At 46.7% G+C, this 18,099-nt stretch overlaps 1 protein-coding gene across 4 annotated transcripts in view; it reads right to left on the bottom strand.

The window, feature by feature from the left end:
* LOC147727609 (prostaglandin reductase 1-like) overlaps positions 1 to 18,099 on the bottom strand; it is a 336,086-nt gene that overhangs the window by 10,853 nt on the left and 307,134 nt on the right. For all 4 annotated transcript variants that reach the window (XM_086961643.1, XM_086961644.1, XM_086961641.1 and 1 more), the window contains one exon: positions 3,139 to 3,257. In XM_086961643.1, coding sequence (XP_086817769.1) covers positions 3,139 to 3,257 — 119 coding nt within the window. The remainder of the gene's footprint in view (positions 1 to 3,138; positions 3,258 to 18,099) is intronic.

Below are 18,099 nucleotides of genomic sequence, written 5' to 3'. Positions count from 1 at the left end.
AAACTCTGCGATTGAAAAAACAATTAAGAAAGTGCCCAACAATTTGGGCTATTGCCCTTTGAAAATTCCTTTCTCGACTGTGTGGACTACTTACTTGCCCTGAAGAAGCCCACAAGGGTGAAACGCGTTGGCTGTTGTGTACTAAATAATGAATAAAAGGATCTACAATACCACAGAGTAAAAGACTTTCTGTCATTCTATCATCACTGTTCTCCATCCTCTGTTGGATTAAAACCCTACGAATTTATGCTTTTACAACAATGCCTCTCTTATCTTTTGTATTCTTGAATTAAGCATGTATCCAACATCAATTTGGAATTTTGTATTTTTCCTTAGAGATACTCAGTTGGACCTATGGGCACACAACGTTTTGTAACTTGGGCCTTAATTATACAGCTGCAAAACCAGGATGGCTTAACAATTCAATGTTCTTATTGATCAGGCATGGTTTGCATTGAAGATGAATGTGCTGTAATGTGCATTGATTACTCTGTTCATGTTATGAAAGCACTGTAGAAAAATACCCGAGTTCACAGAAATCATGAATGTATCCATAGTAAATGACTACAGACGTGATGCAAAATTCTGCATGTTTATTGATGGGTTTTATTATTTTGGTACAAAGGTTGGTGGATGAATGTGCTTTTTAATATGTTACTTTGAGTACCCCACCCTCATTATCCTTAATTGGGTCAAGCCCCATTAGGTGTAGGCAGCTTTTGGTTGGGAGCAGGTAGGAAATATATCTTTGGTGTCAGAGAAATTGTAATCTAAAATCATTTTTTAATGGTAAAGTCGGATAATAATTCGCAATTTTGAAAATGCAGTTTTAGAAAGTTGGCATTTTCCTGCCATAACTCTTTGGTGCATACAACATATTCCTAGGTCACATGACTGGGTATAGTTGGCAGTTGAGCTTTGCTTACTCTTCCAAGACATTCACACAATGCAGGGATTATGTGTGCCTGGGTGGGCCATCACTGGCAAGACCGGGGGCGTAGATGTGCAAATCCCCACTTGCACATTTATAGGCAGTGCCCTTCCTTCACAGAAAAGACTTCATACTACCTCATTGTTCCTGTAGTCATCCTGGAGCCTGGGCAGGAGAGGCAGGAAACTCCAAGCACTTCAAAGAAAATCTCTAGAAACGTCTCCTAAAAATAGGACCATCAGACCCAAGCTTTAGTACACTTTACGGACCTGGGGAAGGACTCTCAGAGGACTACCTGCTCTTGTGGGGTGACGTGTTCTTCAGAAGACTTTGCTGCACCTGGAAGTACTGCTCTGCTGCCTGAAGCCTGCATTGAGCCCTGCTGCTTGCACCCTGTTCCACTCCTTAAACTGAATTCCCAGAGTGACTCAAAGGGCTAGTTGGCTGGCTTCCTGAGCAGAGCCGCAGGAAAGGTATGACGGTACTACACCATATATTACCACGTAGTAGGTTATAATGCTGACGTTACATCGTCCGCGTTGTTACCACGCATGGCTTAACATCGCAACTCATTTCTATGACGTGCACTAGATGGCACGCTGAACCTAGGAATAGTATAAATTACCATTCCTACTCCAGTTAGTGGCAGCGCTACAGCAGGGAATGTGTTGGATTTAAAATCCAACACATTCCCTGGTGTAGAAATGACTTGCGATGTAATACTATGTGTGGTAAAAACGCGGATGATATAACATCCGCGTTGTAACCTACCCGCGTGGTATTGGCAGTGTTGTACATGCTGTTTCCCGCTTCAGGTACAGAAAAGTCTCCAAACATCTTTAAGCTGCACCTTGACCAAGCCTGAATGAGTCCTCACCCTCCAAGTGTTTCCTCTTCAATCTTGGACCTTTAGAAGTGGTGCTAAAGGTGCCAAGATATCCAAAATCCAAAACTTGTCGTAAAATGTGCTATGAGAACAGAGAGGAGACCAAGAACTACCCGCACGCCGACCTGCCCTTGATGCATCGCCGGTGGGCCTGACTTTGCGGCAGCTCCTCCTACGCTCTTTTTTGCAGCAGCACATCCTGTTCTGAAGTCCTTTGTAGAAGGGTGTCCAGCCTCATGGAGCCCTCATCAGCTACAGCTTCTATCTTCATACAGCTGGAGATTTTCAACTTTAAAAAAAAGCTTCTAAGTCTGAACATAGAAATGCTCACTGTGACTTCGTCCAGAAGCTCCTTGACCACCACACCTCCTCCACAGACACCGCCTGCAGCCTTGCCCTGCTCACTTTACCTTCTCAGGCATTTTCCCCCCAATTGTCTTTTACAGTAAGCGCATACTGGGCCCATGCCACTTTTTGTATCCAACTCATGCTTCAACGCAGTCGCCCATATTTTTCTTTTCTATGACCCGGCCTTAAATGACTAGATGTGTGCAGTTGGTACTTTGATCTTTAAAGCACTAGTTTTTACCTAAACATTTACAGATTTATAACTCAGGTTCTACTGATTGGATTTTTGTTGTTTGGTGTCAAATACTTTATTAAAATTTGCTCTATCTTTCTAAATCGGTGTGCTGCATAAATACTTTACACATTGCCTTTAAGCGAAGCCTGTCTGTTTTTGTGCCAAGCTACCAGAGGTTAAAGCGCCGGTTAATTTAGTCACTTTAGTGGTTCAACCTGACAGGAATTATGGCTGTTGCTTTAGCAGGGTTTCCACCCCACTCAACCAACAACCCAATTTCGCACATGGTGTATTTTCAGCCTACTGCAATAATACTGCATATATTTCAGATTTAGACTGCAACTTTTTTTGCCGCAAATTTTGCCAACACAGGCCGCACAACCCTGGGGCTGGGGAATGGATGATCTATTAAAAATACTAACTCCAAACAACAAATATCCATAAACATAACCATTTCAGAGATGCAATTTTATAAAATGCTATTTCTCTATAGCAGAATAGTATATGTATATGCACATCCTGTGTCTCACCAGATGGAAACAATAGAAACCATTTACGACGGGTTGATTGACATTTACACCAACACCAAGTGCAGTTGCTTGTTGCTTCAGCCCTAATTTAGTTTTATGCCGGTAAATATGTCAAGTTTGGTATCTGCTCTCAACAGGTGCACCATCTTCAGAAGTGTGTTGTGCGCTTCCATCTCTGCGACAAACCAATACGGGGAAAAAGCTTTACCTCCAAAATCCAGGCAAGCAGCTGCCTTAAGCCTTCATCAAATCTCTTCATCCAGCGATGGACAAGGAATCCTTCCATGCGAAGTTCCTTCATAACTAAAGGAACCTGGACATAAGGGCCTGATTAGAGAAAAACAGAGAGATTGATGAATAATCAAATTGACACAATCTTGATTATGTGTCTAACAGGGTGGTTCAAAAAGTTATGTACCCTCAAAAAACAATCACAGGTCTTCTAAAATTAAATAGCATATTGCACCATTAGCTAAAACATTTTGCACGTTCTGAATAACTTGAACATTTGAATACATTTTATCTCTGGCTACATCAGAAAACAGACTTCCTCCGAAACATAGACATGCAACGGTTCATACTTGGTTTGATCGATCCACATTTAATGAGCCGCAGAGGCCTGGAGGAGCTCCTTACACATAATCATTTTCAGGTATTTTAAGTCTTTCAAGGTTCCTAAATGTTTAAATTATTTATTATGTACTTGAAGCAATACACACTAATTTATTTTTCAAATTGCACAACAAATGGCAAAATAAAATGTAAAAATACATACCTCCTTTACAACCTATTTCCCTATAGCATGTTAACAATGCCTAAAAACAACTAATTTAGTGATCAAACTTTCTATTTATTTGTTGTCATTGTATTTCTTGGTGGTTCATCAACCGTGGTTGCATCTATTCTTTAGCACATTATGCAACCATGCAGGTATCTCTAATGGCAAATTTGTGTGTGTTGCACTCTTCTACTCCAACATGGCTGTGGCAAGTTTGCACTTTTTAAAAATGTTATTTTGAGTTCTATAGAAACATATGCAAAATGTACATTTTACAAATCAAAGCTCAGTTGTCTAAAGGCGTGCTCTTGATAATGCATACACCGAAAAATGAAAGTCTATTTTACCCAACATAATCAACATATTGCAGAGAAAGAAGCTCTAACTAAATAAGCGAGCATGTCTAGACTGCAAAAGTGATAAACGCATAAAAATAATGAAGATATCTAATGGTGTCAAACATACAACAAATTCACAACAGCACTAAGCACAGAACACCTAATCATCTGATAATACCAATACCAGGATCAAACTTTACGAGTCCACTTCTACCCAGTGTATAACAATGCTTGTAGGATCAATCATTATTATTATTAGTTAAGAGTGTCTTTGAGTCACCACCTCCTCCCTCTATTAACAGCACCCCCAATATGCCTTCAAATCTAAGTGCTATCATTGCCTCCCATCAAGTCATCAGAGGAGCTTGGATCTCAAACACAAGATGTACAGATTATTTTCAGAATACATCCTGAACCCAAACCAACTTTCCCGTGGCATTTAATAGGAGTGTGGAATAGGGACCAAATCACTTTAAACCTCAGGATCCTGTCCCTCACCAGTGCTGTTAGCTTTTCTATAGCATATTTTGACCAAACATTTGGTCACCATAGTTGCAGAGAGAGATGGGTCTGAGATAGCCAATGCTGGGCTAATGCCAGACGTGTAGATATGGTAGTCAATGGATAATCAGAATCTTGCCATGTATGGCCCAAAATCATGGCAGCAAGAATGAAAACAATCTCTAATCCTACAATTTCCTTAATTTGCTTTACAATTTCCTCCTAAAATGACTGAAATATTTTACAAAACCCATATATTTGTCCAAATACCTCGCTTTTTCATACAAGACCAGCATTCTAAGCGGAGCCAAAAATATCACACAATTGGACCAGCATCAGATACCATCTCAATATTATTGTATAACTATTTTTTTACATGATGTGTGTGATGACCTGTCTCTGTGTGTGGTCTGGTTCCATGCTAGAACTTAGTTGTCAGTTGTTAGCTGACTGTTGGTTGGGGCTGAATAAATACTACATGTTAACCTTATCCTGGATGAACTCTACTTTGTTACAATGTGCATATTGAGGAAGTCGAGGCCCGCTCCCATATATGGTTCAAGGAGACTTCATCAACGGAGTATCCTAATTCCAACTCCATTTAAGGGTATACTGAGGGTTAAAATCTACTGGTAAGCTATCAGTAATTGATACAATCAGGTAATGCCTTTCATAGACACATTGCTCCATAGAGGATTTTATGGGCGTGAGATCCCTTGTAGCCTGACACTGGCTTGACCCCAAGGCAACCAAATGCAGCAGTTGCATCAAATAAAAGTTGTGGTTGCCATCCAACCTCAAGGGCCGAAGAATATCTACAGGTGTTAGGTGTCTACCCTTATGATAAAACTCTGCAAGAGTAGTTGTGATGCTACGAAACCATCTGTGGAACCCCACATCTACTAGTCGCGATAGTAAATCAGGATTGTTTAAGACCGGAAACAAAGAATATGCTGTCGCATTAGAGCATCTCACACAAGCTGACCAGAAGGTCAACAAGAATAGAGTTGTTTGCACAAGCATTTTTTGGGATCTCTGGTTCAATGGGAACCAGAGTGGTGTGTATATTGACATGACTGAGAATTGTCTTCCAACTTGAATCCAAACATTTGGGCCAGGAGGGTTTGTTAAGGCAACAATGGGGCACAATTGGGCTTCTCGGACATATCTATCAAGAACCCCACACCCCCTTCATATTTGCTTCTAAGAAGAATTTTCCAGGATATTCCAGGAGTTTTCCCATTCCAAGTAAAATCGAAAAGTCCATGCATTAAAGTCCGTAGTACATGCTAGGGTATTAGCAATTGCAGAGTTTAAACTATGGAAATTAACCTGGGTAGAAAAGTCTTCTTAACGCACACAATTCTGTCAAACCATGAAATTTCCAACTTCCCCGATCTGTATAGGGCTTGAAAAAGGGTATCCACCAAAGGGGGGATCTTAGCAGAGTATATATCTTCTCTTTGTGCTGTTATGGTGATCTCCGGTTAGTCTATAAAGTCGGGTGCTATTCTGATTTGGGAATCCAGTAAGAGTGAGAAACCTGCCTTTGTCCTACAAAGCAACTCCATTATTATTGATTTAGAATAATTCATTTTAAGAGACCCTAGACAACCTGTCCAGTTCCTCAATGAGAGCTGCAATCAAACTTTCTGAATTAGTGATATACCAAAGTATATCACCCGTACATTGTACCAATTTGCCTCCAACTTAAGCGTGCAATTGGTGGATTATGATTAGTTTTCTGCACCAAAGGAGTTCCTAGGTGTTGGGAAGTGGTTTATTAGTAGGGGCAAATGTAGGTCTGCCACTGGCAATAAGGCCACTCACACATGATAGGACCCAGCATAGGTCTTAGCAAATTATTCCTTTGCTCAGCCCTTGGTAACGTGGCTGCGAGCAGAAAGGCTTAACTTCAAAGACAGGTATGTAAAGCATTCAAAAACACAATTTCAGTAAATAATTAAGACAACACAAAAATGAAAATCCAACACCAATTTATAAAAATAGGTAATATTTTTATCTTTTAAATGACACCAAAACGAAAATAATCCACTGTAGGGAACCAGAGACATGAATTTTTAAAGATTAGTCACTTTCTAGTGCTTCGAAACCAACAGCGCCCCTTTAAGTCATTTCGTTTTCTCTGTCAGGGACACACCTTTATAAATTGTTCTGAAGAATTCTCACCACTGTAGTTGGTTGCCTTCTTCAGCAAGTGGGGTCCAGTTAGAACACCTTCCTGGCGTTCTGCTTGCGGGTCCAAAAGTATCCAACACACAATCCAAGGTTCCGGAATCTCCAAGAGGGTCCTTGAAAGTGCGAAACTTCAATTCCACAATCCAGTTGAACAAAACCCTTACAAATCCACTGGTACTCCAGGCTTTGAATTTGTTGTGGGGCTGTCCAGGTGAGCTCTGTTTAGGGAGCTCCACTTTTGAGTCCTTTGGCAGCAAGGTAATCCACAGGGCTGTAGTTTCACTTGGTGCAGTCTCCAGAGGTCAGGCCTTAGAGTTCCTTGCACAGCAAATCATCAGCAGGGCACTTCTTGCTTCATTCAGTTTCAAGTAGCAGATCTGGAGGGCTCTGCCCCTCTCATATACCTATTCAAAATTCTCTGGGTCAAGCACCAGGTCACTGCTGACCAATGAGAGCACGGCAACTCCTCATAGTTATGACCACATCCGGTGGAGTGTGGCATTAGTTTGTCCCAGAGTGCATCATTCTTCCAAATCCATGAAGGCTAATTTTCCAGCGTGGAGGTAAGAGTTGTCTAAACACACCCCCTGGGATGTCTTATTTCCAAAGACTCTCCCTCTACAATCTGCACATACCTTCCTTAAGCCTAACCTTGACTCTGGTTCAAGACTGTCATAGTGGACTGAAACCCAGGCCTCCCCTCTGCCTTTGAAGAGCATAGTTTACGACGCCACCTCCTGACCTGGCATTCCTATAGAACAACACACTACCCTCCCAGCAACCTGGCTAATCCACTTAACTCTGACCAATCAGGGCAAACCACTGAAAGGCTGAATTTTGACTTACAAACAAGAAAGTCTCATAACTTATTGTATGTACACTTTAGGAGAAGTTCAACAATATAATATTGTTGGATTTACTACTACCATTCTGGGAAGTCTTTGAATGGTCTGGCTAGTCCTCTCCTATCAATATTTATTAATTAATCACTTCCTACCATGTTAACCTATGGGCCATGGGGTTTGCAATGGGGAAAAGGACCTGGGCCACTTTTCAAGAACCAGGGCTTATAAAACCATATTTAATAAGTATTTCCCTAATTTCTACAGGACCCCCACCCCCTGTGCAACTAGGGGAGACTTAAGGGGTTCTGCAATATTGCAGATCATCCTTACCCAGTTCTTCTAGCATCAAAGTCGAATTTGAGCAGCTCTTTAAATCAATGTGGGGATTGAAATGTAAAATTTCACTTTACCCTGGCATATAAAAACTTATTTTATAAAAGGCGCTCCTTATAGAAAATTGTCCTCCCACCCCTGGGATACCTAGGGGGGACCCTGGGGGTCCCTAATATGCAAAAACGTGGTAGGTTTTTCATTTGTGAGGGCCGCTACCCTCAAAGTCGAGTTTGGGCACAATTTAATGTTTAAAAGTTGTCCTGCCCACCAGGGATGCTTATAAACTGACCTCAGGCTTCAGCACTGCACACATGCTAGTGCAGAAAATCTGCTGGCCTCTAAAGTGCCGTGACCCAGGATACTGGGGATTTCTAGGTAGTTTCAATCCCCTGCCCTATTACATACTAGGGACTTATGGGATAGGTCATGCCAATTACAGGGGTACCCCACCATACCACAGTGTACCCTAGTGTATGTTGGGTGTCTTAACTGTATTCTAATGTGATCCTTTTAGCTTGGCACTGGCACTGGGCCTGGTTAAACAGAGCCCCAGGTCAGTCAGAGTCGGTTAACACCAGTTCCAGTCAGCAAAATGTTGGGGGGTGCCCAGGGCACATGATGACTTTGCAACACTAGGTTAATCTAAGAAATGATACAATTATTGATTTTAGGACTAGTTGAGGGGGACACCAATTCTTTTTTTATTAAATCCCTTAGTCTTTGGACCCACAGCAATTCTATTAAGGACTTTAAACATGTAACACTAGTCTAACCTGTTGAATAACCTTCTGAGCATAGGGGAAATCATAGAAGTAGCTTTCACTATGTGACAGCTGTTCATGGTCAATCATATATTATTGCCCATCTATCTCTCCGGAATAAATTCTGATAACAATGGGTTGAAGAATAAGGGGCTAGATTTTCTCCAAGCGATTACACAGGACTTTAAATCTATGAATCTGTATTAAATAAGCTATCGCTCAGTACACCTCACAGGTTACTGTGTTTTACTTAGATTTGAATATTAGAATGATTTCCACTATCCTTTATAACTCCAGAATCAAAGAAGGAGTTAACGGTGCATGCAGTGGGATCAACAAGTTTGTCCCACAATGTTTTATATAGAAGGAATAAACAAAGCCATCAGGTCCAGGAGCTTTCTTGCCTGAAAGTAATTTAATTGCCACACTGACCTCTCCACAGGTCCTATGAGTTGCCCAAGGGGAGATGAGAAGTCCAACCAATTGAGATAATCTTCTTGCTCAGTTTCATTAGTCGGCTCAGCAGTATAGTGTATCACATTATTCAACGAAAAGTTTGCAGTGTATCATGTGGCTGTGTGAGTATAGCCCCAGGTTTCTATTGTATTATGTGGATTCTATTTATATTTTGAGTAAGCTTAATGTTATAAGCAAACAATCTACCTGCTTTGTTTATTTTATTCTAATAGGTGTGTTGAGTACATAGCATTCAGCAGGCTGTCTCACTCATTGCAAGTTGTTGTCCTAATTGGCCTCTAGCTTCCTGTAGACCCCTAAATATCTTCAGTGATTCTGAAGCATCCTTTTTTGCCTCCAGTGGAGGTATTTTTTATATTTGTTAGAAATGGGGGTCTCTATCTGGCAAGGGCTTGCACCTTTGTCCAAATAGGGACCCTTCTTCCTAGTCAGGATAAGGGAGTTATACTCCTAAAATAACCCCTGCTAACCCGCTTGGTAGCTTTGCATGAGCAGTCAGGCTTATCTTAGAGACAGTGTGTAAAGCATTTGCACATAACCAACAGTAATACAGTGTAAGCGCTACAAAAGGACACCACACCAGTTAAGAAAACTATCCAATATTTATATACAAGACCAAAAAGATAAAAATACACAATACAGTACGAAAAATCGACAGTTATCGGAGGAGGAGCTTCGCGGGTGACCAAGATGGCCGCGTAAGCTCGGAGCTCCGTGGACCGTCCGACCCACCGCAACTATCCTGCCTGACATCCTGGCCCACATTGGTGGAATTGTAATGCTGGTGGCCTGCTGAGGTGGGGACTGCAATCGGCTTCCGAATCGGTGGATCCTGAGCAAAGTTACGTCGAGCTGAACTCCGCTCCGTGACGGTGCCATTGTCCCTCCGGACTTCGTCACTCCGCACGATCGGACTGCGTAGTGCCCGCCTGCCGCCTTAGTTGGTGAAGTACCTGCGCTCCTGCTTGAGCCTTCGGCACCCTGGTCTTGCCTACTCGATCCGTCTGCCTCTCGGCTGTGGACCCGGACCTGTTGCCACCTCGCCTTTGTCCTCACGTACCCATCATGGCGGGCAGAGGTGATCCGGACAGGGCATCGAATAAAGGTGGTCGGGGCAAGTCGCAAACGCAGAACAATCGCATGGAGCGATATGTGAATCTCAAGTCGCCACCTACATCTGGGGCCGTCTCTAAAGGGACCCCATCGACTAGCCCGCCGAATGGAGCGGACCCCACCCTCATGGACATCATGGGTGCCATTACTAGCCTCCGTGCCGACATGCAGCAGCAGCACGAGACCCTGACTCATAAAGTGGACTCCATGGCTGTTGATATCACCCTCATTAGGGCCGACTTGGGCAAGACCAACGAGCGTGTGAAGGCTCTCGACATCAAGACCGCCAGCCTAACCTCGGACGTTTCTGAGCTACAGACTGAGGTCCGCAACTTGCGGACGACCGCTGATCTATTCTCAAGGCGGCTGGAGGACTTTGAGGGGCGAGCCAGGCGGCAGAACGTCCGCATAGTAGGGGTACCGGAGGGATCCGAGAATGACGCAGCTGACCTATTTGTGGAGGACTTGGTTGAGACTCATTTGGCGCCCTCTGGACTGAGTAATTTTTTCTCAGTGGAGCGTGCCCAGCGTGTGCCGGGGGGCCCGCCGAAAACGGGAGCGTCGCCGCGACCGATTGTGGCGCGCCTCCTCAACTTCAGAGATCGAGACGCGATCCTCCAAGCATCCAGATCGCATGGACCACTTCACTACCAATTGCGGAGGTGCACTTTTATCCGGACTTCACCAGGATGGTGCAACGTCAGCGCCTGAGCTACGCGGGGGTGAAGAGACGCCTCAGAGACTTGGGTCTCAAATACTCCATGATGTTCCCTGCGAAACTCCGTGTTGAACACAAGGGACGTGCCCTCTTTTTTGACTATCCTGAAAATGTCAGTGAGTGGCTGGACACTGTTTCACCTGCTCGTGACGAGCAAGAGGATGAAGTTGGAGGCGCCTCGGGCGGAGCGGAGCGGCAAGACTGAACTAGGAGCTGATGCTGCCCCCGCCTCGAATGACCGCCGGACTGGTGCTTTTGTTACTTAATGATCTCTCCTTCATTTACATGGTGGGTGGCGGGACGATTTCACGGGGATTCCTTACTCCTCTGGGTCTTTCGTAGAGTAGTTAATGGGGCGACAGGCACACTGCTGGTTGGGGGGGCTTTTTAGTCTACTGCAGGGGTGCAGGGTGGGGGGTTTGTTGGGTACAGTTATTTTGTGTGTTGCTTTTTCCTTTCTTTCTCTTGTGTGGCAATGGGACATTGGTGCTCCTGAACTGTTTTTGATGCGGGTGTCGTTAGGCATTGGGTGGGGCGGGCAGTGGGGGGATGGGGGGTAGGATGTTAAGAATTCTCAGTTGGAATGTTAACGGGTTGGGTGACCGAATTAAGAGAGGGGTGGTGATACACCTGATTAAACGGCACATGCCAGATATTGTCCTTCTTCAGGAGACGCACTTGGTGGGCAACGCTTGTAAAGCTCTAAATCGTAAGGGCTACAAAATGGTGGCACACTCGGGGTTCTCTTCCAGCTACCGGGGGGCGGGCATCCTCGTGCGCGCGTCCCTTCCCCTGGAGATAGAGACCACCTTGATTGATGACAGGGGGCGGTACGCCGCCGTGGCTGGTAGATGGGAAGGGCGTTCCCTCACATTGTTTTCTGTGTACGTCCCCCCGGGGCTCCAATCTAGTACCTTTCAGGACCTTGGTGGTGCCATCTTGTCTATGCCGGCTGGCCGGTTGATAGTGGGGGGTGACTTTAATTCAGTTTGCTCTGGTCTGCTTGATCGCCAACCGCCCCGCGACCTACGTAGCCCGCAGATGTGGCTGCCATCCTTTCTTGAGTCCATGGGTCTGGTAGACGGGTGGCGACTTCTGCATCCCACGCTCCGTCAATTTTCCTTCCTATCGGGTGCACACGGGAGTCTTTCTCGCATTGACTATGTCCTTACATTGGCTTCTGACGCACTGGCCGTTTCCGAAGCCCGCTTTCTGGCGCGGGGCATTTCTGATCACTCCCCGTTATGGGTCTCCTTTGACTTTGGGGTGGTACTGTCGGAACGACCGGCAGCGGTCAATCCGTGGTATTTCCGGAACTTCAAAACCCGCTCCCTCCTGGCCAAAGCCATTGATCTTTACTTCTCGGAGAACGTGGGCTCGGTGAGGTCGGCCGTTACACTCTGGGAAGCCTTCAAGACGGTGCTCCGTGGCGAGGCCCAGGCGCTAATCACTGAGACCCGTCGGACTAGGGATTCTGACATGCTGGTTGTTGAGCAGGAGGTCCTGCGACTCGAGGCCCAGCTGGGGCCCGAGCCGGACCCCTCTGTCCTGCATACCCTCTCGCTGAAACAAGCGGAGTACCATGCCCTAGCCACTAATGCCGCCCTCGCACTGGCCAAGGAACAGCGAGGCCGCATCTACGACGTGGGCGATAAGGCCGGGAAGTTGCTGGCTTGGTTAGACAGAAGGGAGATGGCCAGCCGTGTGGTACCCGAACTCCTCGGAGATGACGGTGTGGTCCTCACGGACCCTAGTGCTATCGTTGACTCATTCGCTGGCTACTTTCAGGGGGTCTATGAGTCTGCCTCGGACTTTTCGGAGGCGGACTCATCGGCCTTCCTCTCGGATATTGACCTACCCTGCCTTTCCGAGGAAGAGAGAGCGGACCTAGATAGAGACATCACCGCTGACGAGATTGATCTTGCGATCCGCTCCCTACGGACCGGAAAGGCCTCCGGGCCTAACGGCTTACCGGTGGAACTGTATAAAATCCGCTCGGACGCGATCTCCCCGCACCACAGTAAAATGTTCTTGGAGTCCTTTGAGAGAGGCCGCCTCCCCCTGGATCAACGACTAGCTACCATCGTGGTCATCCACAAGGAGGGTAAGCCACGGGACGTCTGTCGATCGTACCGTCCTATCTCTCTCCTTAATGTGGAGCCCAAGGTCCTCGCCAAGCTGCTCGCCAACCGATTGATTGGCGTCATTAGCGACCTCGTGCACCCCGACCAGTCGGGCTTCATCCCCCACCGAAACACTGCCCTCAATTTGCGACGCCTTCATGGTGTCATGGCCAGGGCCCACACTCTCGAAGAGCCGGCTGTCCTGGCGTCTCTCGACGCCACTATGGCCTTCGACTCGCTCGAGTGGCCATACCTCTGGGCAGTGCTGACCAAACTCGGGTTCGGACCTGTCTTTGTGAGCTGGGTGAAGCTCCTGTATGCGGACCCGATGGCCAATGTTGCGGTCAACGGTCACCTGTCGGCGCCATTCCCCCTACGTCGGGGAACTAGACAGGGTTGCCCCCTGTCGCCCCTTCTGTTTGCCCTGGCCCTTGAACCGCTTGCAGCTTTACTGCGTGTGCATCCTGACCTGCGAGGCATTACGTGGGCCGCTGGCTTCGAAGACAGGGTCTCCCTGTACGCCGACGATATCCTGCTTTATCTGACTTCCCCCTGCAGGTCCCTCATTGTGGCCTGTGATGTGATCAGACTTTTCGGGCGGTACTCTGGCCTGATTATCAACTGGGCCAAGTCCTCCCTATATGTCCTCAAGGGGGATACTCCACGTCTCCCCAGAGGCTGCAGGATTCAGATTGCCACGCGCGGCTTCGAGTACCTGGGCATCTACATCTCTGGTAATCCCAAGTTGAGGCATGATAACAATCTACTCCCCCCTCTTCAGCGGTTACGGCGTGATGTGGACAGCTGGCGTAAACTGCCGCTCTCCCTTCTTGGCCGTGCCGCTCTATTCAAGATGATGGCCCTGCCCAGGTTCCTATACGCGCTCCAGAACGCTCAGGACCCGGTCCCGGCGCGCTACTTTCGTGATCTTGAAGGCCTTCTCCGGACCCTCCTCTGGGAGGGTCGGCCCCGTGTTGCCTTTCACAAACTCACACTCCCCTGGTACGACGGTGGCATCGCCCTCCCAGATGTGCGCCGCTACTATTGGTCTTCGCAACTAGCTGCCCCCAACCACGGCTTCTATGGCCCAGTGGGGAGCCCCGGCTATGCCATGGATAGATGGTTGATGGGCGATGGTAACTATTATCGGGCCCTATACTCGAAGTCCTTTGACCGACGGTTGACGGGCCCCACCCGTACGGCGGTCCGCACTTGGCGGGCGGTTACTAGGGCACAAGGGTGGCAGAGCAGACTCACGAGGTTCACTCCCCTCTTTGATTCGGACATCCTGGGTAGACTATGGCACACCAAGGGATTTGATAAGTGGGACCTTATCGGCATCAGCAGGGTTGATGACATGCTCTCCAGGGGCTCCATAAAGACCTTCCCCCAGTTACAAACCGAATACCAGCTGGGCGCGACGGAGTTTTTTCGCTACGCTCAACTGCGACACGCGCTGCTCTCGGCCTCTCCGCCGGACGGCGTCATTCCTGAGAGTTCCCCTCTGGAAGACAGGATACTAGATGGGCACATGCCGGACAGCGCAATCTCCCTCTCCTATAAAAAATTAATCAATGTGCGCACGGACCTCCTCCTTAGTTTGAGAGACCAGTGGGTGGCGGATGGCCTTGAATTGGACGATGAGGATTGGCAGAGCGCAGTTTCCTCCCCCAAGGAGGTTGCCATTTCTTCCCGTCTTCGCCTCGTGCAGTTTAAGATCCTCCACCGGGTGTATATGACAGGACCCCGATTAATGCGCATGGGTTTCTCGCCTGACGGTCTCTGTCGTAGGGGTTGTGGAGCTCTGGCCACTTTCTTGCACATCCTTTGGGACTGCCCGGTGATCGCCTCCTACTGGAGAAGAGTGCACCGCGTTATGGAGGAGGTGACTGGAGTGGCTGTTCACGCCGAAGCCCGTCGATGCCTTCTGAACGTATGGGAGCCTTCTGATCACAACGTTGCGCAGACTAGGTGGGTCACCCTTGGGAACATGGTAGCTAAGAGGGACATAGCCCAGAGGTGGGGTGCGTCCGAAGCCCCCCTGCTGGTACAGTGGAAGGCCAACATGGACTGGTGCATGTTCAGGGAGAAGACAGTCTATGTGGCCAGAGGGAGACCTCGAACTTGGACTAAAATTTGGGGAGCATGGAATGAGTACAGGGGAGATGTGTGCTTACCACCTGAATCAATCAGCCTGCATGATACTATGTCTCCCTAGCCTGTGACGCCAACTGAGCCCTATTGTACTGTATTCTCCTGTCACCTTCCCCCTCCCTCCTCCTGTTCATTCTGCAACCTATCCTTGATGCACGTTTCCCTGCCTTTTTCCCCTACCCATCCCCGGCACCCAGCGTCACACTATTCCCACTGCCACTTTCGCACCCGCGGGCGCCTTGTTGTTGTATTCATCTTAATATAAAATTAACCTTCGACGACTATGTCTTAACTGTTTGACACTATTTCTCTCCTGTTGTTCCTGCTGCCTTGCCTCCGGGATGTCGGGCTGAATAGCTGTGTGTTCTGATTTCAATAAAGGTTTTCAAAAATTAAAAAAAAAATAAAAAAAAAAATCGGCAGTTATCAATATATGCTTTACAAGCAGCTCCTTGATGTCGATAGCTCCATCCGGGGCTATTTCGGAGCAAACAAATCCAAACAGTTTGGCTGACCGCAGCGTCGCAGGCCAGCTAAGGTGTCGGGAAGACCCGCACACAGTACCTTTTAGAAATGTAGGGTGCTGGCGACCTCTCGTGGAGTTTTGGAAAACACGGCGTCCGCAGGCGTCAGTTACGGAGGTCGGTGCAGGAGTCGTCGGGACCCTCGAAGTCACACGTGTTGCAGGTCGTTCTCCTCTCTGTTGAAGTCAGTAGCGCTGGTGTCGGCAGGCATTGGGTGCTGCGGTGAGAAGTGCAGTGGTGCGGTATGCAGTGCACTCAGGGCGTGGTGTGAGCAGCGGCTCAGAGGCGGCATCAGATGGCGTTGTCGGTGAAAACAGGGTCGCGGTGCGGGGTGAAGGCGGTGCTCTTCGCGGTGCTAGCAGGTCACGATGCAAGCAGAGGTGTTGTCGTTGCTGAGGTGCTGTTGTTGGCTGACGAACTGGAGTTGATGGCACCTGTGTCGGTAGGCCAAGGCTGCGGTGCGGGATGAGAGTGGTGCATCGTGTAACTTTACGAACGGTGCCCTCGAACCACGGTGGAAGCAGTGGCGTCGATTTCGGTGGGAGCGGCGGCGTCGGAGATACCAAGGCGTCGTCGTGGAGCGAGGCGGTGGGGAGTATGGTGCCCACAGGTTGTGGTGCAATAAGTAGCTCGGTGGCAGCATCAGCAGGCGTCGTCGGTGAGACCAGGGTCCTGGTGCGGCATTGCGGTGCCGTCAGGGCATGTAGTCGGCAGTGGCGTTGTCGATGTTGTCAAGTTGCTTTTCTTCTGTAGCAGCAGAAAATACACAGTTCCCAGTGCTGAGGGCATAAGACCTTGACATCTTTGCTGTTCCTAAGACTTCTTGAACAGGGGGCAAGCTCTACCTCAAGCCCTTGGAGAAACTCACAAAAGTAGATTGCAAAAAGTTCAGTCCAGACCTTTCACTGCCCAAGACAGAAACAGCCACTGTAGGCCAACACAGCAAAGCACACAGCAAAGGGGTAGTTCATCCTCACAGTTTCTCCAGCTCTTCTTCTTTGCAGTCTTCTTCATCCAAAAGAGTTCTAAAGTTCAAGGGTCTGGTCCCCGGTATTGGTACACATAAATCCTTTGATCGGGCAGGCAGAGGGTGTCTGTGCCTGGCCTGAACCAGTTCAGTCTTCTCTGGTGTGATTTCCTGGCAGGAGGTGGGGAGGTTGTATGTTGGTGGCAGCTCAAAGGATAGAGGCTCATCGTTCACACATCAGATATGACATTCCTTTCTGTGAAGGGCATAAGGTGACACAGAACGACTATTCATCAATATTGCCCATTCCAATCTTTTAATTTTTTGAAAAAGGCCCACAGTTTGTAAATGGCATTATTGTCTGGTGTTACCTGTAACTTTCAGGAACTCAGTAGTGAGGAAATAGCCGGAGGGGGGCCACCGTATTTTAAAGAGTATATCACTATAAGGTAGCATATGATAATATGAGAGTATGGTAGAGGGTTATTTATACTATATAGAGCGTAATTACATGCAAACTTTCACATTACAGCTGATGAGTCCGATATTATTAAAATTATTGCCTGCACGTAAAGAACAGGGAGAAATGTATGTGAAAAGACTAATGTGGTCTACTAGCTACCACCAACATACAACCTCCAATTAAAACAAGAGGGATAATTAATTAATCTTCGCAGGTATGCACAATGGTCTATTTACCTATAGCTACCTAATAGTGACCCTAGGGCACATGCTTAGGAATCCAAATGTACAGCCCTTTATAACTCGAATGCCATATTATTTCACCAATATGAATGTATATTTGTGTAGAAAATATAATATAATAATATGTGAGAACATGACTGTGCCTTAGAAAATTAAAAAGAAATGTTTATCTATTAAGACCTAGGATGGTATCTAATTGTATGTTTTCTCTGTGTAGAATTGTTTTGTCCTGATGAAGGTAATATCGAAATACACCGAAACGCTCCGTCGACAACTGTGACAACTCTGATCTTTGTGATTTTTATTGTTAAATATATGTATTGGTATTTTTTAATTTAACATGATTTTAATTTTGTGCATGGCACCGTACTGATGTTACTGAACATCGATTTTAATGATTTGTAATAAATTGCTCAGTTTTTAAACAACACACAAAGCTTTTTCAATTTTTAATTTTTATTATTCCTGTGTTTTCACTATATGTCCAAGATAGTTGAAGATTGTATATTTTTCTACGAATTTGGCATTTCGAGTTGTTAGGGCAATGCACTAAAGGGTTTCTTCAAGAGTTGAACTTTGGGACTTGTTAAGTTCTTTACCTCTATTCTCCTTGTCCCCAATTGCATTTATAAG

Source organism: Lissotriton vulgaris, chromosome 3_1 (genome assembly GCF_964263255.1).
Source record: "Lissotriton vulgaris chromosome 3_1, aLisVul1.2, whole genome shotgun sequence".
NCBI classification, from domain to species: Eukaryota; Metazoa; Chordata; class Amphibia; order Caudata; family Salamandridae; genus Lissotriton; species Lissotriton vulgaris.
Note: the sequence above shows the minus strand (reverse complement) of the source record. Positions and strands in the feature narration are given on the sequence as shown.